Source organism: Erinaceus europaeus, chromosome 12, assembly GCF_950295315.1.
Source record: "Erinaceus europaeus chromosome 12, mEriEur2.1, whole genome shotgun sequence".
NCBI lineage: Eukaryota > Metazoa > Chordata > Mammalia > Eulipotyphla > Erinaceidae > Erinaceus > Erinaceus europaeus.
The window spans coordinates 65184743-65207313 of NC_080173.1; the positions used below are offsets into that span (position 1 = coordinate 65184743).

A 22571-nucleotide genomic window follows, 5' to 3' on the forward strand; every position below is an offset into this window, starting at 1 on the left:
CAGGGAGGTCGTTTCCCTGAGTCACGGGGAGGGGGAAGGCTGGGCCCGCACGCCCACGCCACGTCCTCTTCGCAAAGGACTCAGTTTTTCAAAAGTAGGGCCCACAGAGGAAGAGAGCTGCACAACCATTCTTTCCTCCAGGCAACCCCACAACAACCTCATTTCCAGGAGAAGTTGCGTTTCCCTAGAACTCGTTCTGCATTCTGGCTGTAATTAGCCGACCCTTCCCGAACAGCATCACGTGCACCCGGAAGTACGTGGGTGGGACCTAAAGCGCTCACGGAAATGACGCCAGTCACCCCAAGTCGCATGATGTGGCAAAATGGAAAAAAAAAAAAGGAGGGGGAGCCGGAGGTTGGGGAATGTGATAAGTCCAAGAAAAGTAGTCCCTCCAAGTCTATTTTCGCTCGCGTCTTCTCTGTAAGCGAGCTTCAGCGCATTGCGCTCTGAATTCTTGCGCGTCCCGACGTCGCGGCGTGCTGTGGAGGGGTACATAAGGCAGAGGGGGTGAGGCGTCTTGGGCGGAGCTCTGTCGCCGGGATCCCTCCGCTGGGCTCAGCCGTTTCCGGAGTCTGCGCTGCGCCCGGTTCCGCCATTGCGGCTCTCCCGGCCCCAGGAGCCTCCGCCCCCGACCCGAGCTCTCTGGTCTGTCTGCCAGTTTCCTGCGTCCCCGGAGAGTATCCTGCTGAGCCCGGCCTCCCCCTCCCCTTCTCCTCCTCTCCTTTGGAGAGCCAGGGCAGCCACTGCCCCGCAGCCCCGGTGACAGGAGGAGACCATACCCCCCGACAGCGCCATGGCCCAGATTCTGCCAATTCGTTTTCAGGAGCATCTTCAGGTGTGTTTTGGGGTCTCGGCTGCTGAGGGCGGCAGGAAGATAGAAGCCGGAATCTGGACCCAAGCGAGAAAAAAAAAATGGATCGAGTGTGTTGGGGGGAGGGGGCCGGGGGTTGTGGTGAGGGTGCCAGGGGTAGATGGGACATGAGGGCTCTTTCTTGGGGAGCTTAAAGGGTTAAATGATGTGGGGCTTGGGTAGAAAGAGACGGGACTGGGGTGCAGTGAGGCCAGGCCTGTGACCGAAGGTCTATCTTTGCTTCCTGGATGCCAAGAACCGCGCAAATTCCCCCGCCCCCCGTACCTGTTTTAATCTGTTCATTCATTGGGGTTGACGGGTTCTCCCAGTTTCCTAATGAGAAAAAAAAACTTCATCCCCTCGGCTGATACAGCGCTCCCCCCACCCCCCAGTTGCTCTTCTCTTCCCATTTCCCCCATCGTGTCTGCACCGAGTAGTGAGGCGAGTGGGTTGGGGAGGGGCAACCTTTTTTCTTCCTCGCTCTGCGGCTCTTAACTGAGAAAAGCACTTTCCCCTGGGAATGAGGGGGGAGCTGAGATGGTTTGTCTTTTACCGTCCTCATAGCTGTGGGAACAGAGGTCGTTGGAGGGACTGGGGGATAGAATGGAAGAATGTGTTTCTCCGGGCGGTGTCAGTCTCGGAATGTGTGGTGGGGTCAAGGTCCCCAGGAGAACTCGCCTTTTTTTTTTTTTTTTTTTTTCTCCTTCTCCCCTTCCTCCTCTCCTTTCCTCTCTTCTTGATCTCTATGGGTGTATGGGTATCCGATTCGGCTTTTATCCCCTCTGAGATTCTAGAATGTTGGAAAGAGTTATCCAGAGGCAATCTTGGGGTCTGCTGGTTATTGCTGGCTTGGTGTGAACACCTCCTTCAGGATTGGGAGGAATTAAACAGACCCCTGGGGATAGAGGGCACCTGCCTTGAAATAGGCAAGGTTGTTGGTCTGTGACTGACTTCCCTTTAGTAGGTTCTGGAGTTTCTCCCCGTTGGTGCGTTACCCTGCAGGCAGCATACGTCTTACCTGGCTGCGTGCCCGTGCTGGCCCAGGCAGGTGATCATTGGAGGACTTGATTGAATTGAGCTGCTCCTGAGCTCCTACTTTTCTTGGCTCACTAGTCCAGGTTTTACTTTGATCACCATAATTTATTTCTTAATGGTTTGCACTCTACCCAAATACTGCCTTAAGCAGACCAGTCTCGGTTCAATCTTCTCAAGGGTTAATAGAATGATAGAAGATGCAGCGGTTTGACGTGGCGCTAATATTAGTGACCTACTACTGTTGAAGGCTGTGTACTTTATACTAATAATTTAAAAAAATATCAGTGATCTGTTTTACAAAATTAGAAGGTCTAGGTGGTGTAATTTTATAACCATACATGGTGTGTGCATTGGTGTTACATTAAGAAAAAGGACTTTTGTTCTAAAAGGCTAGTTTTCGGGTTATCAGTAACAATTTCATGTTTCCTTACAGATTCCGCATTTGCTTTCATCCACAAGAAATTCTTTGCCTTTTAAATTTTGAAATGTAATAAGTAATCTATTGAAAATTGATTAAATAATGTACATTCTTGGTTTTACCTTGAATCATCCGAAGAAATAGAATATATCTTGGCTGTAAAAACACATTTTGCAAAAGGTTAAAAAATGTTAACTGATGATAGCAATCTAAGTTTTAGTTGCTGTGGTTACTTCTGTTAAAGTAACCACATGTAAAAAATATGAAGAATCAGAAAAATCATGTCCGTGGGTGTCAGGTGGAAAAAGGCTGAAAAGTACACCTGGATGCTTTATGTAGACAGATACATAAAGGCAGACATGGTTGCTGTCAGCTCCACAGAGGTCTGACCCACTAGTAATTTTTTGTATTAGTGTTGATTTTGCCAATTATTTTTCATTTGTATTGAGATAATTGATAATCCCAATGACTGGAATCTAATCTTGTTATCAACTGACTATAGATATAATATAGATCTCATTTCTAAATGATTTGAATTTTCTGGAAATGCTTTAAGAAAGCCTTTTTTGGGGGGTCTTCAGGATCATGGATGGGGCTTGGTGCCTTCACTACAAATCCCCTGCTCCTGGAGGCTGTTTTTTCCATTTTATTGGACAGGACAGAGAGGAATTGAGAAAGATGGGGAGATAGGGAGAAAGAAAGATACCTACAGACCTATTTCACTTATGAAGTGGACCACCCCACCCCCGCGCAGATGGGGGGGGGGGCTCCAACCGGGATCCTTCATGGGTCCTTGCACTTCCTATTATATGCATTTAACCTGCTACACCACCAGCCTGCCCAGAAAAGCCGTTTTCTTAAAAAAAAAAAAAAAAAAATTAAAGGCATTATTAACAAGAGAGCTAACACCAGAACACCACTGTCATGCCAAGAATTGAACTCAACACCCCATGGTTGCCAAGTCCAGTGCTCTTGTCACTGTAAACCTGCTGAAGTCATTTTCTTATCAAATAATTTGAAGATTTGTGTATAAAGCCACTTCTTAGAGGGGCCGGGTGGTGGCGCACTTGGTTGAGCGCACGTATTATGCTCAAGGATCTGGGTTTGAGCCCCCTGTCCCCACCTGCAGAGGGAAAGCTTCACAACAGGTGAAGCAGGGCTGCAGGTGTCTCTGTCTGTCTCCCTCTCTACCACCCCCTTCCCTCTTGATTTCTGGCTGTCTCTATCCAATAAAGATAATAATAAAAAAGATAATAAAAAATTAAAGCCACTTCTTAAATATACTTGAATTCAGCCTGGTTTTGGAAGTAGTACACCTTGTCAAAACTTTAATTTGATATTGAGATTACATACTCAAGTTGAGAACAATTGAGTTAAGAATCCAAATCACCAGTCTCTTCAGGTATAATCTTCTGACTTCTCTTTTTTCTTTCTTTTCAAGATTTAGTAATGAGAGGAAACTATCAGTATCTTTTTGCTTGTTTTTACCAGAGCACTGCTCAGCTCTGGCTTCTGGTAGTGCTGGGTATTATTGAACATGGAACCCTGAACTTCAAGCATTAAATTCTTTTGCATAATCATGCTATCTCCCCAAGCCCAAGAAAGAACACTAGATCATCACTCTGGTATTAGTGATGCCAGGGACCAAACGTGGGACCCTATGCCTGAGAGTTCAACACCCTGTCAACTGCACCACCTCTTGGGTAGCACTTTTCACTGTTGCACCTTTCCTTTTTCTAAATTGGTATGGATTACTTGGCATTTAAAATTAAAAACACATATTTTTATTCTTTATTTTAATGAGAGAGGGAGAAAGACTAGAGTACTGCTCAGCCCTGGTTTATGGTGGTGCCAGGGATTCAACCTGAGACCTGGTGCCTTAGAAAGTCAATTTTTTCTCCCTATTTTATTTGATAGGAGAGAAAGATAGACACACCTGCTTCACCACTCATGAAGTGTCCCCACTGCAAGTGGGGAGTGGGGGGTTCAAACCCAGGTCCTTGTGCATAATAGTACATGTGCTTACATGAAAGTCTTTTGCATAGCCCATTATGCTATCTCCCCAGCCCTAAAAATTTTCAACCCTAAGTGTGTTGGTTTGCTAAATAGCAGAAAACTTTCCAAAGCACTTAAGATAAAAACTAGGAATAAGAATAGAGGAACTTGACTATAGAGATAACTTGTGAAGCTTCCAAAAGGTGAACTGCAGGTGAACTGATTGTTTGTCATCATTTTCACTTATTTATTTGTCAGCAGGGTTATTCTAGGGCTCAGTGCCTGCACTAAGAACCCACTGCTCCCAGCAGCCATCTTCCTTTTTTCTCTTTTTTTCTTTCCTTTCCCTTGTTTTATTTAACAGGGTAAAGAGAAATTGGAAAGGGGAGGGGATATAGAGAGGGGGAGAAACAGATACCTGCTTCACTGCTCATGAAGTGTTCGTCCTGTAGGTTAGGAGTAGGGGGTCAAACCTGGGTCCTTGGGATTGGTGATACGTACACTTAACCAGGTGCGCCACCATGAATTTATATGTGACTATTTTGGCCAACTAAAAAATCTGTCATCAGGTTGCATCAAGTGAAATTTAATTTTTTGCAAGATATTTATTGGATAGAGGCAGAAATCAAGAGTGAAGGGTGGAGGGGTAGAGAGAAAGACACCTGAAACACTTCTTCACTACTTGTGAAGCTTACGCTCTGCAGGTGTGAACTTAAATATTTTAAGAAGTGGAGGATCTCTGTCCCTTCCTTTCTACCTCCCTTTTGTTCTTAGCAGAGCACTGCTTAGGTCAGGTTTGTGGTGGCTTCCTCTGGTGCCTGAGGCATGAAATTGTTGTGAAAGCCACTGTGGTATTTCTCCAGGCCCCTTTTTCCCCTTAAGAATGTTTGGACTAGGTAGCACAGCAGGTTAAGTGCAGATTGCTCAAGGATCCTGGTACGAGCCTCTGGCTCCCCACCTGCAGAGGATGGGGTCACTTCACAAGCGGTGAAGCAGGTCTGCAGGTGTCTCTTTCTCTCCCTGTCTCTCTTCCCCTCCTCTCCATTTCTCTCTGTCCTATCCAACGACAACAACAATTTAAAAAAGGGAATAAATAAATAAATACTAAAAAAAGTAAAAGTTTGGACTAATAGTAGTCAAAGGCTTGAGGATAGTTGTGGATTCTGGGGGGAAATTCTAGGCTACATAAAATGTCTGTATTTCTCAGTCTTGGCACATTATTAAGTATCTTCATACCAATTGATACATTCCACTGTATTCCCAAGTTCTTTGGTTCTGCAATTAAAAATGTCTGCACCCTCCCTATTCTTTCCTCCTCTGCTTACAAATATAAGTGTGGAGTGTATTGTGAGTTAAGTAGTAGCAGTTCTTGCTACTTTTTGGTTTGCGAAGAGAATGCACTAGGATATTTAACTGCTGTTTGAAAGAGGCATACTATCTGGACTACTGCAGTCTACTCTGGAAATAGCTTTCCAGCTTAAAGATGTATTTCTAATTCTAGTGAATGTGCTTCAACTCTGTTTAGGAAGTAGTTTTAAGACTGAAATTATGTGTAGATCCACAATCATTTTTGTTTCTTTGTGTGTATAACCAAATTAAAACTGATGACCGCAGCCTGACAGGTGGTACAGTGAGTAAAACACTGGACTCTGAAGCAGCACAAAGTCCCAGCTATGACCCCTGGCATCACATGTACAGAGTGACCCTCTGGTTGTCTCTCCTCCTTTCTTTCACTAATAAACCGTTAAAATTTTACTTTGACCTTATATTAAAAATATATATTAGAAGGAAATGGACAAAGGAGATAGACACACACACAAGAATCACTCAGCTCTGGTTTTTGATGGTGCCAGGAATTGAACCTGGGACCTCTGGACCCTCAGGTATGCAAACCTGTGCTCTAACGCATTGGAATGTCTCCCTGGCCCTGATTTTTAAAAAATATTTTATTTATTTGATAGAGAAATTGAGAGGAAAGGGGGAGATAGAGAGGGAGAGAAATAGAGAGACACCTGCAGCCCTGCTTCACCACTCATGAAGCTTTCCCCTGCAGGTGGGGACCAGGGGTTTGAACCTGGGACCTTGCACACCGTAATGTGTGCGCTTAACCAGGTGCGTGGCCACCTCCTGGCCCCTGGCCCTGATTTTAATAGTCTCAATCTATGATGATTTAAATTATATTTATCAGGCTATCAATATTTCTAATATGATTTTTGGTTTTGGGTGTTCTATTCAATAGAACTTTCTTTTTTTAACCAGAATATTGTTCAGCTCTGGCTTGTGGTGCAGGAAATTGAACCTGGTACAGGCCTGAGAGTCTGTTTGCTATCTACCCTCCACTCTCAGTAGAACTTTCTTCTATGATAAAAATGTATATTAGAAATATAAGGAGAGAGGGCCAAGCGGTAGCACAATGGGTTAAGTCCTTGGCACAAAGCGCAAGGATCCCAGTTCGACCCTCCAGCTCCCCACCTGCAGGGGGTTTGCTTCACAAGCAGTGAAGCTCGTCTGTCTTTCCTCTCTCAATTTCTCTCTGTCCTATCCAACAGCAGCAGCAGCAGCAAGGGCAACAAAATGGGAAAATGGCCTCCAGGAGCAGAGGATTTGTAGTGCAGGCACTGAGCCCCAGTGATAACCTAGAGGCAAAATAATGAGAAGGAGAAAGAAGTAGTGGTCCAGGAAGTGGCACAGGGGATAAGGTGTGCTGGACTCTCAAACATGAGGTCCCAAGTTCAATCCCTGGCAGCACATGTACCAGAGTGATATCTGGTTCTTTCTCCCCCATTCTAGCCCTCTCACTAATAAATAAAATATTTTTAAAATAATAATAATAAACGGGGGTAGATAGCATAATGGTTATGCAAAGATACTCTCAGGCCAGAGGCTCCAAAGTCCTAGGTTGAATCCCCTACACCATTATAAGTGAGAGCTGATCAGTGCTCTGGTAGAAAGAAGAAGCCACCTAGAATTGTGGAGTCATGAAGGATACTGAGCCCCAGTGACAATTTGTGGCAAAGAAAAAAATTACTTTTTTAATTGCCACCAACATTAGCATTTTCTTGGGCTCAGTGCCTGCACAACAAATCCACTGCTCCCCTAGACAAATTCCCCCCCCCCCCCCATAGTAGGACAGAGGGGAGAAGAGGGAGAAAGTCAAACACCTGCATCAGTGCTTTACCACTTGTGATGCTTCTCTCCTGCAGGTGGGGACTGGGGGTTCTTACACATGGTGATGTGTGTGCTCAACTGCCTGGCCCCAAGATAGATATGTTCATATACACGTACATATACTGTTTTTCTATAATAAAGAGCCAAGAAAGAGAATCACTCTAGTACGAGATTTCAAGAATCAAACATGGGTCCTCCTGCTTCGAAATCCAGTACTCTGATCACTGCACAATCTCTCTGACTGTTATATTTTCTTTCTTTTTTTAATATTTATTTATTTTCCCTTTTGTTGCCCTTGTTTTATTGTAGTTATTATTGTTGTTCTTGATGTCATCATTGTTGGATAGGACAGAGAGAAATGGAGAGAGGAGGGGAAGACAGGGAGAGAAAGATAGACATCTACAGATCTGCTTCACCATTTGTGAAATGACTCCCCTGCAGGTGGAGAGTGGGGGGCTCGAACCGGGATCCTTACGCTGGTCCTTGCACTTTGCGCCACCTGCGCTTAACCAGCTGCTCTATCTCCGGACTCCCACCCATGGGTTTTTTTTTTTTTATTATTGTTGTTACTGATGCTGTTGTTGTTGAATAGGACAGGGTGAAATGGAGGAGGGGAAGACAGAGGGGGAGAGAAAGACACCTGCAGACCTGCTTCACTTACGAAGTGACTCCCCGCAGGTGGGAAGCCAGAGGCTCTAAGTGGGATCCTTAAGCCGGTCCCTGCACTTTGTGTCACCTGCACTTAACCCACTGCGCTACCGCCCGACTCCCCATCACCATCATGATTTTTCTAATAACCCAGTATTGTCCCAGCCACAGGGCAGTTATTACTCTTGTTTTAATTTATGAGAGATAGAGCACAATTGTCATGTGATTTATAGTTTAGTCACTTTCCTAGTCCCTGTGGCAATTTTTTTAATATGGGAAGTGGATGGGGTCAGTGAATCAACATTTGATTCCAACAGTTATTCAGATGACTTACACAAGTTCTTGCTGGAAATTTGAGAGAATAATTGGGTTCAGTTTAATGTGTGACCAGGATTATTATTTATTTATTTAATAATATTTAATAAGAATATTTAATTTGTAACCACTGTCATAAACCTAAATTTCTCAAACTACACTTTTCCTTAATGACAAAAGTAAATGTTTTCCTCTCTGAAACCACTTGTGAAAGCTGGAAACTTCTGCTGTGTTACTGTATATTCAGGGTATTTGGTGGGTGTGTGTGTGTGTGTGTGTGTGTGTGTGTGTGTGTGTGTGTTCATGCTGTGTAAAACTTATAATGTAAGCACTTAACCAGGTGTGCCACTACCTGGACCCATACTCATGCTTATGAGGGTCTGTAAGAAGATGTGAATAGATCGTGCTTGCTTGTATTTTAGTGGTACAGTCAGAAAGGGGGAAATGATTATAGATTTGTAGAGTTTTACATTAGAGGCCAAATGTTGGTAATATTAGCACTTCCTCCTCTGAATCACTGAGTAAATAAGGCCTTTTCTTTTCAAGTCCTGAAAATTTGAAAGCTTATTTCAGAAAGAATAGGAACCAACCCCTTTAAACCATTTTGTCAAGTTAGAACAATTTGAACTCTTTGCTATTGTAGAAAATGTCTCAGGGCCAGGTGGTGGAGCACCTGGTTGAGCACACATGTTATAATGTGCAAGGACCCAGGTTCAAGCCCCCAGTCCCCACCTGCAGAAGGAAAGCTTTACGAGTGGTAAAGCAGTGCTGCAGGTGTCTCCCTGTCACTCTTCCTCCCTATCACCCCCTTCCCTCTAAATTTCTGGCTTTCTCTATCCAACAAATAAAATAAAAAAGGAAAAAAAAAAAGGAAAAACGTCTCAGGAGTTTAATGTTCACTTCAGCAGCAAATATATGAAAACTGGAATATTAGTATGACTCCTGTACAAGGATGTTGTGCAAATTCATGAAGCATTCTGTAATGAAAAAGAACAGGATTGGGGGGGTCAGGTGGTAGCGCAGCAGGTTAAGCGCAGTGGCGTGAAGTGCAAGGACTGGGCATAAGGATCCTGGTTCGAGCCCCCTGGTCTCCACCTGTGGGGGGGGGTCACCTCACAGTGGTGAAGCCTGTCTGTGGGTGTCTTTCTCTCCCCCTCTCTGTCTTCCCCTCCTCTCTCCATTTCTCTTTGTCCTATTCAACAACGATGGCATCAGTAACAACAAAAATAATAACCACAACAACGATAAAACAGTAAGGACAACAAAAGGAAAAAAAAATAGCCTCCAAGAGCAGTGGATTTGTGGTGCAGGCACCAAGCCCAAGCAATAACCCTGGAAGCAAAACAAAAAAACAAAAAAAAAAAGGATTTGTCTCAAGTTTAGTCTAAGCTGGCTAATCATAGCAGCTTGTCTGAGCATCCTCATTTATTAAAATTATATTTTGGCAGTTGTGAAGTTAGACCATACTGTGTTTTAGTGCTTATATCATAATGCCTAGCCTGTGCAGATACTTAAATATTAGTTATTTGCCCCATATAATGGAGAGGTGTCTTTATTCAGTTGCGTTGAATGCAAGTATGCTAAAGGAGAAGAAACTACCATCTACCCAGTTACTAAAGCCAACGTCTTGGACTTACAGCAAACTTTCCTCTGTCTCATTTTCTACAATTAGTCCCTTTTTTTTTTTTTTTTTTTTTTTTTAGTATCTTTTTTAAAAATATTTTATTTTATTTATTTATTCCCTTTTGTTGCCCTTGTTGTTTTATTGTTGTAGTTATTGTTGTTGTCGTCATTGTTGGATAGGACAGAGAGAAACGGAGAGAGGAGGGGAAGACAGAGAGGGGGAGAGAAAGATAGACACCTGCAGACCTGCTTCACCGCCTGGGAAGCGACTCCCCTGCAGGTGGGGAGCCGGGGTTCGAACTGGGATCCTTATGCCGGACCTTGTGCTTTGCGCCACCTGCGCTTAACCCGCTGCGCTACAGCCCGACTCCCCAATTAGTCCCTTCTGGAGTAGGGAACAGAATTCTGACAATGATGTTCATTGGTGACCACTCCTGCTCCAGTCAGTTGAAACAGTGAGTCATGAAGTAATTGAAAAATGGGAATTGGAATTAGAGTTGCTTTTATTTATCTGATCAGCTACACTTAGAGGGATTTAAAAATCTTAACAGAGTAGAGGATATATATATATATATATATATATAGTTTATCTTGGCAGACAGGTTGGATTTTATTAGTAGGTATTTAAATGGTTATAATAATAAGTTCCACACTGCCTCCATCACTGAAGTTTTGTGCTCCCAAAGATTGGATTTTTTCAGACCACGTTACTATTGTTTTTATCTGGAAAATGTCCTTTAAAAATCCTAGTTGGGCTTATTTTAGCTTTCAGCAGATGCTTTCATCTCGGAGGAAACTTCTAAGATACCTGAGCTTTCTTCTCAGCAAGACATCTTGGGGATAGTTCTATCTCTTCTTGCAGGGAGGGGGTGTCTGGTCTGCTAGCATGAACTTTCTTGTATACTCCATCATGTAAACTGGCTTTATAGTGCAGCCAGGTCCTTGGAAAAGTCCTTTTCAAAACTTTTAATTTTTTTCTTGCTGCAAGGGCTTCACTGGGATTTTGTACCTGCACAGTTCCACCATTCCTGGTCGACTCCCTTCTGTCCTCCCCACTATATACTATACTATATGGAGGCTGAAAGAAAGAAACAGAACTTAAAGAACCATAGCAGCATTTTACTACTCATAAAGCTTCCTCTCTGTGTGGTGCTGTTACATAGTGATGAGAGACTTTACCTGGTGGACCAATCCCCCTCCCCCATGATCAGTATTTATTTTTTTAAAATATTTATTTTATTTTTGAAAGAGATGCAGGAAGGGGGGAGAGAGAGATAGACAAAAACACCAGAGCACTGCTCAGCTCTGGTTTATGGTGGTACAGGGGGTTGAACCTGGGACTTTGGAGCCTTAAGCATGAGAGTCTGGCATTGATGTAAAAAATAGATATGAAGGGGTTGGGGATTAGTGCACTGTAGCACACTGAACTTTCATGACTATGGTCCCAAGACCCAAGAGATCCCAGTTTCAGTCCCCAGAATCAAGCATAATCATTATTCTAGTGTCTGTCTGTCTGTCTCTTTCTTTCCTTCCTTCCATCCTTCCTTCCTTCCTTCTTTCTTTCTTTCTCTTTCTTTCCTCCTTCATATTTTTATTTTAATAAGAAAAAGTTGATGCAGAGGGAAAGATACAGAGAGACGGACAGACAGACAGACACCAACCAGCCAGAACACTGCTTAGTTCTTGTTTATGGTGGTGCTGGGGATTGAACCTGGGACCCCAGAGCCTCAGGCTTGGCTGTTGCATTACCATTATGCTATCTCCCCAGCTCCGTTTGTCTCTTTCTCATGAAACAAAAAGTCTATATAAAATTCTCTGGGAAGATGACCTCACCAATGTGTCCTGGAACCTCACCTCTCCAGAGCCCTACCCCTCTAGGAAACAATAGAAACAGGCTGGGGGTATAAATCGACCTGCCAATACCCAAATCCAGCAGAGAAGTGATTACAGAAGCCAAAACCCCTACCCTCTGCACCCCCAAAACAACTTTGATTCATACTCCCAGTGGAGTATGAAGAGGAAAAAGAGGAAGAGGTAAGGGCTGTAAACTCTGGCTCCATCAGGTCCCAGAGAGTGTGGGCTAACAGGGGAGAGATATTTGGATATAGTAATAGGATTATGTGTGGCTTGGAGGGGGAGAATTGGACCTGGAAGAAAATTATGTACAAATGTAGACAGACAGTTGTAGACATGACTGCTAACCCATGTCTGCAACCTTGGGAGAAGAACCACGATGGTTTGCAATGGAGACTTGGGATTCAGAACTCTGGTGGTGGGAACAGTGTGGAATTATACCCCTGTTGACATATAATTTTGTAAATCAATATTGATTCGCTAATAAAAATGAATAAGTAAAATTGAGTCAGTGACTACTTCTTGAATATATATATATATATATATATATATATATATACCCTAAGAGTTGTTTTACCAGAGCACTTCTCAGCTCTGGTTTATAGTTGTGGTGGTGTGGAGGAGGATTGAACCTTAGTCTTTGAAGCCTCAAGAAAACCATTATTTTACTGGAACCAAAAATCCTTTTTGTGGTTGTCATGAGGGCTTCACTGTACTGGGCGAACTTTTGCAGATAGAGGCAAGGAAAGATGCCATAACACTGAAGCTTTCCCCAGTGTGGTGGGAGCAGGGTACAAGACAAATCAGGCACCCTCTCAGGTAAGCTATTTGCCAGCTCCCACCACCACCCCACCCCACCCCCGCCTCATCCCACCCAAAGTCTTTTTAACTGAGAGGACTATAGAAAGAAGGGTCAGGAGTTAACTCACCCAGCAAGCTTGCACATTTCCATGTAGGAGAACCCAGTTTCAAGGCCCCAAGCCACCACACAGGAAAACAAAAAGGGGAAACTGCGCAAGGGGTGGAGTGGTGCTCTGATGTCTCTCATCTCTGTCTCTTTGTCCCTTTTTATCTCTCAAAACCTCTTTTAAAAAAATCCACCCAGAGCAGTAGCCCTTCCTTCCCTGGTATGGAAAGAAAGAATCAGGAAGCTGGGTGGTGGCACACCTGGTTAAGTGCACATATTATAATATGCAAGGAGCTGGGTTCAAGCCCCAAGTCCCCACCTGCAAGGAGAAAGCTTCACAAGTGGTGAAGCAGAGCTGCAGGTGTCTGTCTGTCTGTTTCTCTCCCTCTCTATCTCCCCTTTCCTCTCAATTTCTGGCTGTCTCTGATAGATAATAAAAAAAATTAAAAAAGGAAAGAATCATAGAAGTTAAAATAATTGGAAGGGAAACTTTCCATACCAGGGAAGCAAACTTTCCTGATATGAAAGAAGCAAGAGTAGAGGTGCTTTGTGTTTGACACATGTCTGGGGAAAGTTTTAGTACCATGAATTTATAACTTTAATTCTGATGTAAAATGAAAGCTTCACAAACTTGTACTTAAATAGCAGGTTATAAAATACTGAATTGGTGGTGTAGTGCGTAAAGCATTAGAATCTCAAGTGTGTGGTCCTGAGTTGCCCACCTGGCAATACATATACCAGAGTAATGTCTCTCTCTCTCTTCATCTCTCTCACTCTCATGAACAAATAATTAAAATCTTTTTAAAAAAGAGAAGATAAAGATGTCAGTAAAATAAAGAAACGAAGACTAAGATAGTCTGTCTTTGTTCACTCTTGGTGTTACTTCATCTACTCAAATTTTAAGTTTTTGACATTTAGGTTCACAAGGAAGTCATTCTTGTAAATCAGTATAAAATGTTTGTTTTTAAAGAGTTATTTATCAGAGGGAGTTGGGCAGTAGCGCATGTGGCGCAAAGCACAAGGACCAGCATAAGGATCCCGGTTCGAGCCCCTGGCTCCCCACCTGTAGGGGAGTTGCTTCACAGGCAGTGAAGCAGATTTGCAGGTATCTATCTTTCTCTCCCCCTTTCTGCCTTCCCCCCCTCCATTTCTCTCTGTCCTATCTAACAACAATGACATCAAAAACAATAATAAACTACAACAACAGCAAAAAGACAACAAGGGCAACAAAAGGGAAAATAAATAAAATTTTAAAAAAATAAATATTTTTTAAAAAGATTTATTTATCAGAGAGGGAGAGGAGAGAGAACCAGAGTGTCATTCTGGTATTGTGGTGTCTGGAATCAAATTCTGGACTTGAGAGTCCAAGGCTTTATCCAATGTGCACCTCTTGGCCTGTTGTTTGTGGTCTTACAACTCATGTACTTTGGTATCGTGCATTAAGTGATTAACTCAAAAAAATGAGTAGTTACAATATAATTACCTAATGCCCTAGCAATCAGTATAGGACAGAAAATACATGAGTATAGGGGACTAGCAGTGGCTTACTCATTTTAAGTTTACATTACCACACAAGGGTCCAGGTTCTAGCCCCCAGTCCCCACCTGCAAGGGTGAAACTTCATGAGTGGTGAAGCAATATATTTCTTTCCTCCTTTTCTCTCTGTATATCTCTACCTTCCCTCTCAATTTCTCTATGTCCTATCAAATAAGAAAATGATAATAATGAAAGAAAAAATGGCTGCTGGGAGCAGTGGATCCTTTGTGCAACCACCAAGCCCCAGCAGTAGCCCTGATGGCAAAAAAAAAAGATGATCAATCAATTCATCAGTCAGTCAATCAATAGATCATAAATAAGTGCAGCATTCCTAGTTTTGAACTGAATCACCGGACTCCCATTTTATGAAGTCATTGGGAATTTGTGTCACAGATTGAAGTTTTCATATAAATACCGCACGCTAACCAATTGCGCCACTGGAGCTCCAGATTGAAGTTTTCAAAGGATATTTACAGCTTTTTTTGTAAGATACTAACCGGATATTTTAGTTATTCATGTCAGGAAACCAAGCCCTTCATGTCTGCCCAGGGATATACAAGTCACCCTTTCAAGGTCTTTTTGTTAAGGCAGCTTGACAAAGAATTGTAATCCTGAACCTTCAAAGAAAACCCCTTCACTGAGTCCTCTGAAAGGGAAGTTTGAATGTTTCTATAAACTTCTCTTCCCTTTAACATACACATCTATAATCAATCATAGTTTTTAGAAGCATTTAATGATTTAAAGCCACTTGAAGATATTTTACAGCGCAGGGTGTAATTTTGAAAAGGCACAACATCTACCTTCAGGATTTGGGGGACATAAAAACTACCCTATTTTCGGGAGTCAGGTGGTAGCACAACAGGTTAAGCACACATGGCACGAAGCCCAAAGACCAGCAGAAGGATCCCAGTTCCAGCCCTTGGCTCCTCACCTGCAGGGGAGTCTCTTCACAGGCAGTGAAGCAGGTCTGCAGGTCTCTATCTTTCTCTCCCCCTCTCTGTCTTCCCCTCCTCTGTCCATTTCTTTCTGTCCTAACAAGGACATCATCAATAACAACAACAATAAAAGAAGGAGGGGGGGAGGATGACAGAGGACCTAGTGGGGATTGTATCATTATATATGGAAAACTGAAAAATATTATGCATTTACAAACTATTGTATTTACTGTCAAATGTAAAACATTCTCCAATAAAGAATTTTTTAAATGGCAACAAAAGGGAAAATGAATAAATTTTAAAAATTTATTTTAAAAAACTACCCTATTTTTCTGTGTAATTTGTCAAGATTCGTATTTCATCCTATTGTTGAATTGTTTAAGAATGGGGCGGCTGGGTTGGGCTGGGCTGGGCTGGGCTGGGCTGGGCTGGGCTGGGCTGGGCTGGGCTGGGCTGGGCGGTAGTGCAGCAAGGTTAAGCGCACGTGGCATGAAGCGCAAGGACTGGAGTAAGGATCCGGGTTTGAGCCCCAGGCTCCCCACCTCCAGGGGAGTCGCTTCACAGGCGGTGAAGCAGGTCTGCAGGTGTCTGTCTTTCTCTCCCCCTCTCTGTCTTCCCCTCCTCTCTCAGTTTCTCTCCTACCCAATAACGATGACATCAATAACAACAATAATAACTAGAACAACAAAAAAAGGAAAAAAATAAAGTGTAAAAAAAAAAAGAAAAAGAAAAAAGATCCGCGGCCCAGCAGTAGCTCACCTGATTGAATGCACACCTTACCAAGCGTAAAGATCCCCCTATGTGCTGGGGTAAAGCTTCACAAGTTGTAAAGCAATCTTTATCACCCCCTCTCCTTTAAAATTCTCTGACCTGGGAATTAGGCGGTACCGCTGGTTAAGCATACGTGGATCCCGGTTCGAGCCCCAACTCCCCACCTGCAGAGGGGTCGCTTCACAGGCGGTGAAGCAGGTCTGTAGGTGTCTTTCTCTCCCGCTCTCTGTCTTCCCCTCCTCTCTCCATTTCTCTCTGTCCTATCCAACAACAACGACATTAATAATAACTACAGCAATAAAACAACAAGAGCAAACGAAAGGGAATAAATAAGTATTTTTTAAAAAAATATTCTGTCCTATTTAAAAAAAAAAAGTGGGGGAGGAATGTCCACCTGGAGTGGTAGTGAATGTATCATACAGGCACCAAGCCCCGGTGGTAACCCTGATGGTAATAAATAAAAGAATGGGTCAAATTTAAAATCTTACAGTCATTTTACAAGTAGGAACATTTTTCTATCTTTTCATATCCTGGTAGCTTACCAAAAAGTCAGCTCCTATCTCCAGTGGAGGTTTTTTCCCCCCTTCCTGTTGCTGAGACTTCACCCCTCTGAGCCAACTTTTTAGACAGAGGGATAGACACCACAGCACCAAGGCAGGTGCTTTTTCCTAGGTGAGCAATCTCACCAGCCCCAGCAGTGATTCTTTTGTGAATGTTTACTTAAAGTTTAGAATGGGTGACCAGAATCAGAAAATTTCCTAAAATTCTGTAATCCAAAAGGTTAGTTAACATGGGCTCCAATCAGTCGCTAAGTGTGGAGTCAGCAAGTATTAGAGGCGTTTTTATTCCTTGCTGGAAATGTGTGAAGCACACAGAAAATAGTGGCTGGTATCCTGTTGATGAAAGTACTAAAGAAATGCTACATTCTCAGCATTTTTCTTAATTTCCTGTAGAAGACAGCAACTGTGGTTTTTTTTTTTTTTTTTTTTTAACTGCTAGTTTCCTGGAAGGGATTGAAGTGACTACTGTCAGCATTTTTTTTCCTCACTGTGATTTAGTCTAGTGAAGGTAGAGGATGTTTTGGAACTTTTCAAAGGAGCTATATTGAGTGAAATATATGAGATAGGAGGCTAGCTTATTAAAAATGTATCTGTGTTAGGCGATTGATAGATAACTGGAATTAGAATGACATCTAGTTACCAGTAAGTCTCAAAAATTGTTGACTTAACCTTGCAGTGTTAACACATTTTATATCCTTAGATAGTTTTTTTTTCTTTTACAGATAAGGTAAGTGAAATAGAATTAACTATACCTAGAACAGTTAAAAAATAAGTTCATCTGAATACAGTAGCTTGTTCATACTTCTAGATATTCAGATAAAACGAGGAATAGTTTAGTGTAATGTGTAAAGTCAAGCACTAATTGTGAAATGTTAAGTCCTTAGTAACACAAGTTTAAATATATTTTGATTTTTGGCTGATACAGCTGTTGAGTTTTGTTCTGAATTTAATAACTAATTAGCAAACAAACTCTCCGGTTGTACTTAATAAAGGAGACTGATTCTAATGATTTCTTTTTTGATTTTGATTTTTTTTTATGTTTTCCCTTTTGTTGCCCTTGTTTTTCATTGTTGTTACAGTTATTCTTGTTATTGATGTTGTCGGTTGGTAGAGATTCGAACCAGAATTCTTACACTGGTCCTTGCTCTTTGCCCCACCTGCGCTTAAGCCGCTTCACTACGGCACGACTCCCCCCAATGATACTTCTATCTGATCAGATGTAAACTTTGCTGGTTGAAATTAGTAGGCTCATTATTCTTTAATTAATGTGATTCTATGTAGGCCCAAATGCGATCTTTGGTTGAGATAGACTTTGTGCACATCTTTAACTAGTCAGAGAATTGAACTGTTGAAAAATAATGTGGTTTGGGGGCCGGGCAATAGTGTAGCAGGTTAAGCGCACATGGCGCCAAGTGCAAGGACTGGCATCAAGAACCCCATTCGAGCCCCTGGCTCCCCTCAGGGGAGGTCGCCTCACAGGTTGTGAAGCAGGTCTTCAGGTGTCTATCTCTCCCCTTCTCTGTCTTACCCTCCTCTTTCCATTTCTCTCTGTCCTCAATAGCAATAACAACAAGGGCAACAAAGTGGGGAAAATGGTCGCCAAGAGCAGTGAATTCGTAGTGCAGGCACTGAGCCCCTGCGGTAACACTGGAGGACAAAAAAAAGTGGGGTTTTACATGCCTACATTATTCTATTACATTTTCTGGCTTTTCTTTAAAAAAAAAAGTATACTATTGAATCAAAAATAGTCATACTCCATTTGGTACCATTAGCAATATTTTCATAGTTTCTTTTTTTTTTTAATCAAAAAGTGACATATACTGTTGTAAAACAGACTGGCTTTAGTGTTGTGCTACTAATATTAAATATTTAAGCCCAAGGTGGGCTCATTTGCTGTGCTTTATTCAAACTGTGTGATACTGAAAACCAACTAGAAAAATATTCATATACTGAAGAATCAGGAAATCCAGTGATAATGAGTCAGCTCCATTTTTGGCGATCAATTTTTGTAGTCACCAGATTTCATTCACCTCTGGGCTGATTTTTTTTTCCACTTTATTATTATTTTTATAACCAGAGCACTGTTCAGCTCTGTCTTATAGTGGTGTGGGGGATTGAACCTGGGACTTTGGAGGCTGAGGCATGAGTCTCTTTGCATAATTATTATGCTATCTACCCCCACCCTGGGCTGATTTTTATGAAAGGGGGGTGGGTAGAGGTAGAGACACTACTTCACTGAAGCTTTCTCTGGTGTGATGGGGCTGGTTTCTGCACAGGGCGTCACCTGGCAAGATCAGTTGTCCTTCCAGGTGAGGTATCTTGCCAGCCTATGGCTGTTTGGATTTCCATTTATACCTTTTGAAGTTGTAGTTTTTCAGTAATTCTTCATCATCTAGAAACCAGCCCAGGGCCAGACATGGCACAACTTGAGGACACATGTTACAATGTGCAAGGGCCCAGGTTCAAGCCCCCATTCCCCACTTCCAGGGGGGAAGGTGTTTAACTAGTAATGAAGCAGTGATGCACGTGTCTCTTATTCTTCTGTCCCCCTTCCCCTGTCAGTTTCCCTTGGTCCTGTTGAATGAGTACAAAATCCAGTCCATATTCAGATTTTGAATTATCTCCAAATGTTTACATTGGCTTAAATCAGTATCCAAGCAGGTTCTATATGTTGCTTTAAGTTATGTCTTAAGTTTGCTTTTTAAAAAAATTTAGTTTACTATTTCAGATTTGCAGAAAAGCTGAAAGAATGATTTAGACAATTTCCATAAAACTTCTTTAGCCAAAGTGAAGAAATTAAATTTTATAGAATGAGGTTTTGTAATCCCCGGCTTTGTTCAAATCTCAGCACTTATTTTAACGTCTCTATCAAAAGTTCAGAATCATTAATTGCATTGAATTGTCTTGTTGCTCTTGTTTTCTTTAGTCTAGAACTCTCTGCTTTTCTAGTCATGGATGTTTTTTGAAGAGGATCGGTCATTTTGTGGAATGTTCTTTAATTTGGGTTTATGTGATGTGTCATGATTAAAATTCTATAAGCTTGAATACTACAAAGTGTTGTTAGTAATGCATCACATTGGAAAGCACTTGCTGTCATTTTGACCTAAGATTGTGTCTGATCACTTTTCATTTTCCTTGTGCAATAAGTATCTTGTAGGGAGATGCACTTCATTTATTTTAATATCTAATTAATGGATGTTGTTGCTGCTGCTGCCTCTTCACTGTTTCAGAGCATCACTGGCACATTTACCAAAGGACCACATGCTTTGTGTTCAAACTATACACTGCTTCACCTCCTGGACCACTTTTTTTTTTTTGCATCCCTCCCCCACTTTTTTTAAGTCTATTTTTTGAGGTAACCTTATTTTATAGGACTGTGTTTCAGAAAATTTCCCACCTGTTCAAAGTGTATCACCCATAACCCTCACTGATGTTCCTTGATCAGTCATTTTGAACCCCCATACCCGTTGCCAATAACAGTTTTACCCAAATCATTGTGATGATTGCAAAGTAGTGATTTTAAAAATTCTGTATAGAGTGCTGGGCGGTGCTATACCTGATGGAGTTCACACATTACCATGTGAAAGGAGTTGGGTTCAAATCCCCAGTCCTCACCTGCAGGGAGAAAATTCACAAGTGGTGAAGCACTGCTGCACGTATCTCTTTCTCCTTAATTTTTCACTGTCTCTATCCAAAATAAATAAGTAAAAATTGTTTTTAAAAAAATCTCTTTTCCATTTTAAGTTAATTTTCTTTTATAAGAACCTTTAATTGCTTATATTTTAAACTTACATTAGTGTAGACCTCAGGATTTCATAAATCTCTTAACTTATGACTGTCCTAAAACTACTGAATGGTATATATTACTTAGGATGAACATATTGCATTTTATAATATATATTTTATTTTATAATACATTGTTTTTGAAGATTCTGGTTTCTTAGACAAATCCAAGAGCAGAACTGGAAATTTACTTTTAAGTATGATCTGCTGTTATTTAAAAAACAAAACAAGAGAACATTTCACAGTATCTGAGTAAATTAAACAGCCAGAGACTACTAATCTGTTATCAGTAGTCAAAAGAAATTCACACCCAGAATTTCAGCCAACATTAATGACAGCTGAATTAGGCAGATAATATGTATATAGTTGAAAAAAAAAAAAAGCTAAAGCTGATGTAAGTGATGATATGTTGCAAGTGAGTACTAATATTTATTGAACTTCTGTCTCAAGCATCGTTTTAGGCTGCTGTTAAGGCATTAACCAAGAAAATAATGAAATATGATTTGTTTTGTGTACTCAGAAGGTACTGAAATAACTGCTTGGCAAATATAGATGGTAGGTCCTGGGCTCAATTCCCAGCGTCCCATGTGCCAGAATGATTCTCTGCTCTATCATTTGTGGAGTGTCCCCTAGGCCCATGGAACTCCAAGATAGTAAAGCAGATGCTCTACCAGATAAGCTGGTTCCTTAACCCAGAAATATAGTTACTGGATAAACTTCAAGGAGTCTGAGGATGATATACTCAGAAAAATAGTGGTTTTTTTTTAAAGATTTTATTTATTTATGAGAAAGATAGGAGGAGAGAGAACCAGACATCACTCTGGCACATGTGTTGCCGGGGATCGAACTCGGGACCTCATGCTTGAGAGTCCAAAGCTTTATCACTGTGCCACCTCCTGGACCACAGAAAAATAGTTTCTTATGCCTCCCCTAAAACTAGAGGGACAAGTTTATATAAAGCTTTCTTTAGGGAGTGTGGCAGTAATGCAACGGGTTAAATGCACGTGGTGTGAAGTGCAAGGACCGGCTTAAGGATCCTAGTTCAAGCCCCCGGCTCCCCACCTGCAGGAGAGTTGCTTCACAGGCAGTGAAGCAGGTCAGCAGGTGTCTGTCTTTCTCCCTCTCTGTCTTCCCCTCCTCTCTGCATTTCTCTGTCCTATCCAACAACAACAATAGTAACTACAAAGGCAACAAAAGAGAATAAATAAATATATATATATTTTTTAAAAACTTTCTTTAAATTCACCCATATTCCCTTTGTATGTTGCTGAGGACCACGTTTGTTTATCTTCCTTTGCAAAGCTGAAATTTAGGTCATTATAAAAAAGAAAATCTAGTTCATAATGTTTATTATAAGTTGTATATATCACACCTTGCGAACTTGGCTTTTCACTGCAGCATATACTTGAGCTTCTAAAACTGGTATTATTCTACTTTGTTGCCATGATTGTATTAATGGTTAAACATTGCTTAATTCCTTACCTTGGTACTCAGTGACTAAGCTAGTATAACTGTGCATTATAACTGACTTTGCACTCAGTCTTTGAATTATAAAAAGAGAAAATAAAAATGTAGTCTCAATCTTTTTAAATTCATTCATTTATATTGACTTAATGGTGGTTTATAAGATTACAGGAGTCTAGGGAGTCAGGCCATAGCCCAGCAGGTTAAGCACACATGGTGCAAAGTGCAAGGACCAGTGTAAGGATCCTGGTTCGAGCCTTCAGCTCCCCACCTGCAGGGAAGTCGCTTCACAGGCGGTGAAGCAGGTCTGCAGGTATCTATCTTTCTCTCCCCCTCTCTGTCTTCCCTCCTCTCCATTTCTCTCTGTCCTATCCAACAACGACATCAATAACAACAACAACAACAAATAACAGGGCAACAAAAGGGAATAAATAAATGAAATTTAAAAAATATTACAGGAGTCTAAATATGTTTGTGTATTTTGGTTCTTTACATTGCAGGTAGGAGTGAAACAATCCAGTAATTGTCTTTCAGAGAAATACAGGTCATTTGGTAATAGATACAAATTATAGCCAAAATGGGGCAGCTTGGGGGCAGGCAGTAGTGTACCTGGTTGAGTGCACGCCTTACCATGCACAAGGATCGGGTTCAAGCGTGTCCACACCTCAGCTTTCTATATTAGGGAGGGAGGGAGAGAGAGAGAGAGAAA

The 22571-nt window shown here is 41.7% G+C and overlaps 1 protein-coding gene across 2 annotated transcripts in view; it reads left to right on the forward strand.

Annotated features, from left to right (window-relative positions):
- The first annotated feature begins 697 nt into the window (after positions 1 to 697).
- Positions 698 to 22571, forward strand: part of CLTC (clathrin heavy chain) — a 72251-nt gene continuing 50377 nt past the window's right edge. For both annotated transcript variants that reach the window (XM_060203848.1, XM_060203849.1), the window contains exon 1: positions 698 to 835. In XM_060203848.1, the coding sequence (XP_060059831.1) occupies positions 794 to 835 (42 nt within the window). In that variant the 5' untranslated portion in view covers positions 698 to 793. The remainder of the gene's footprint in view (positions 836 to 22571) is intronic.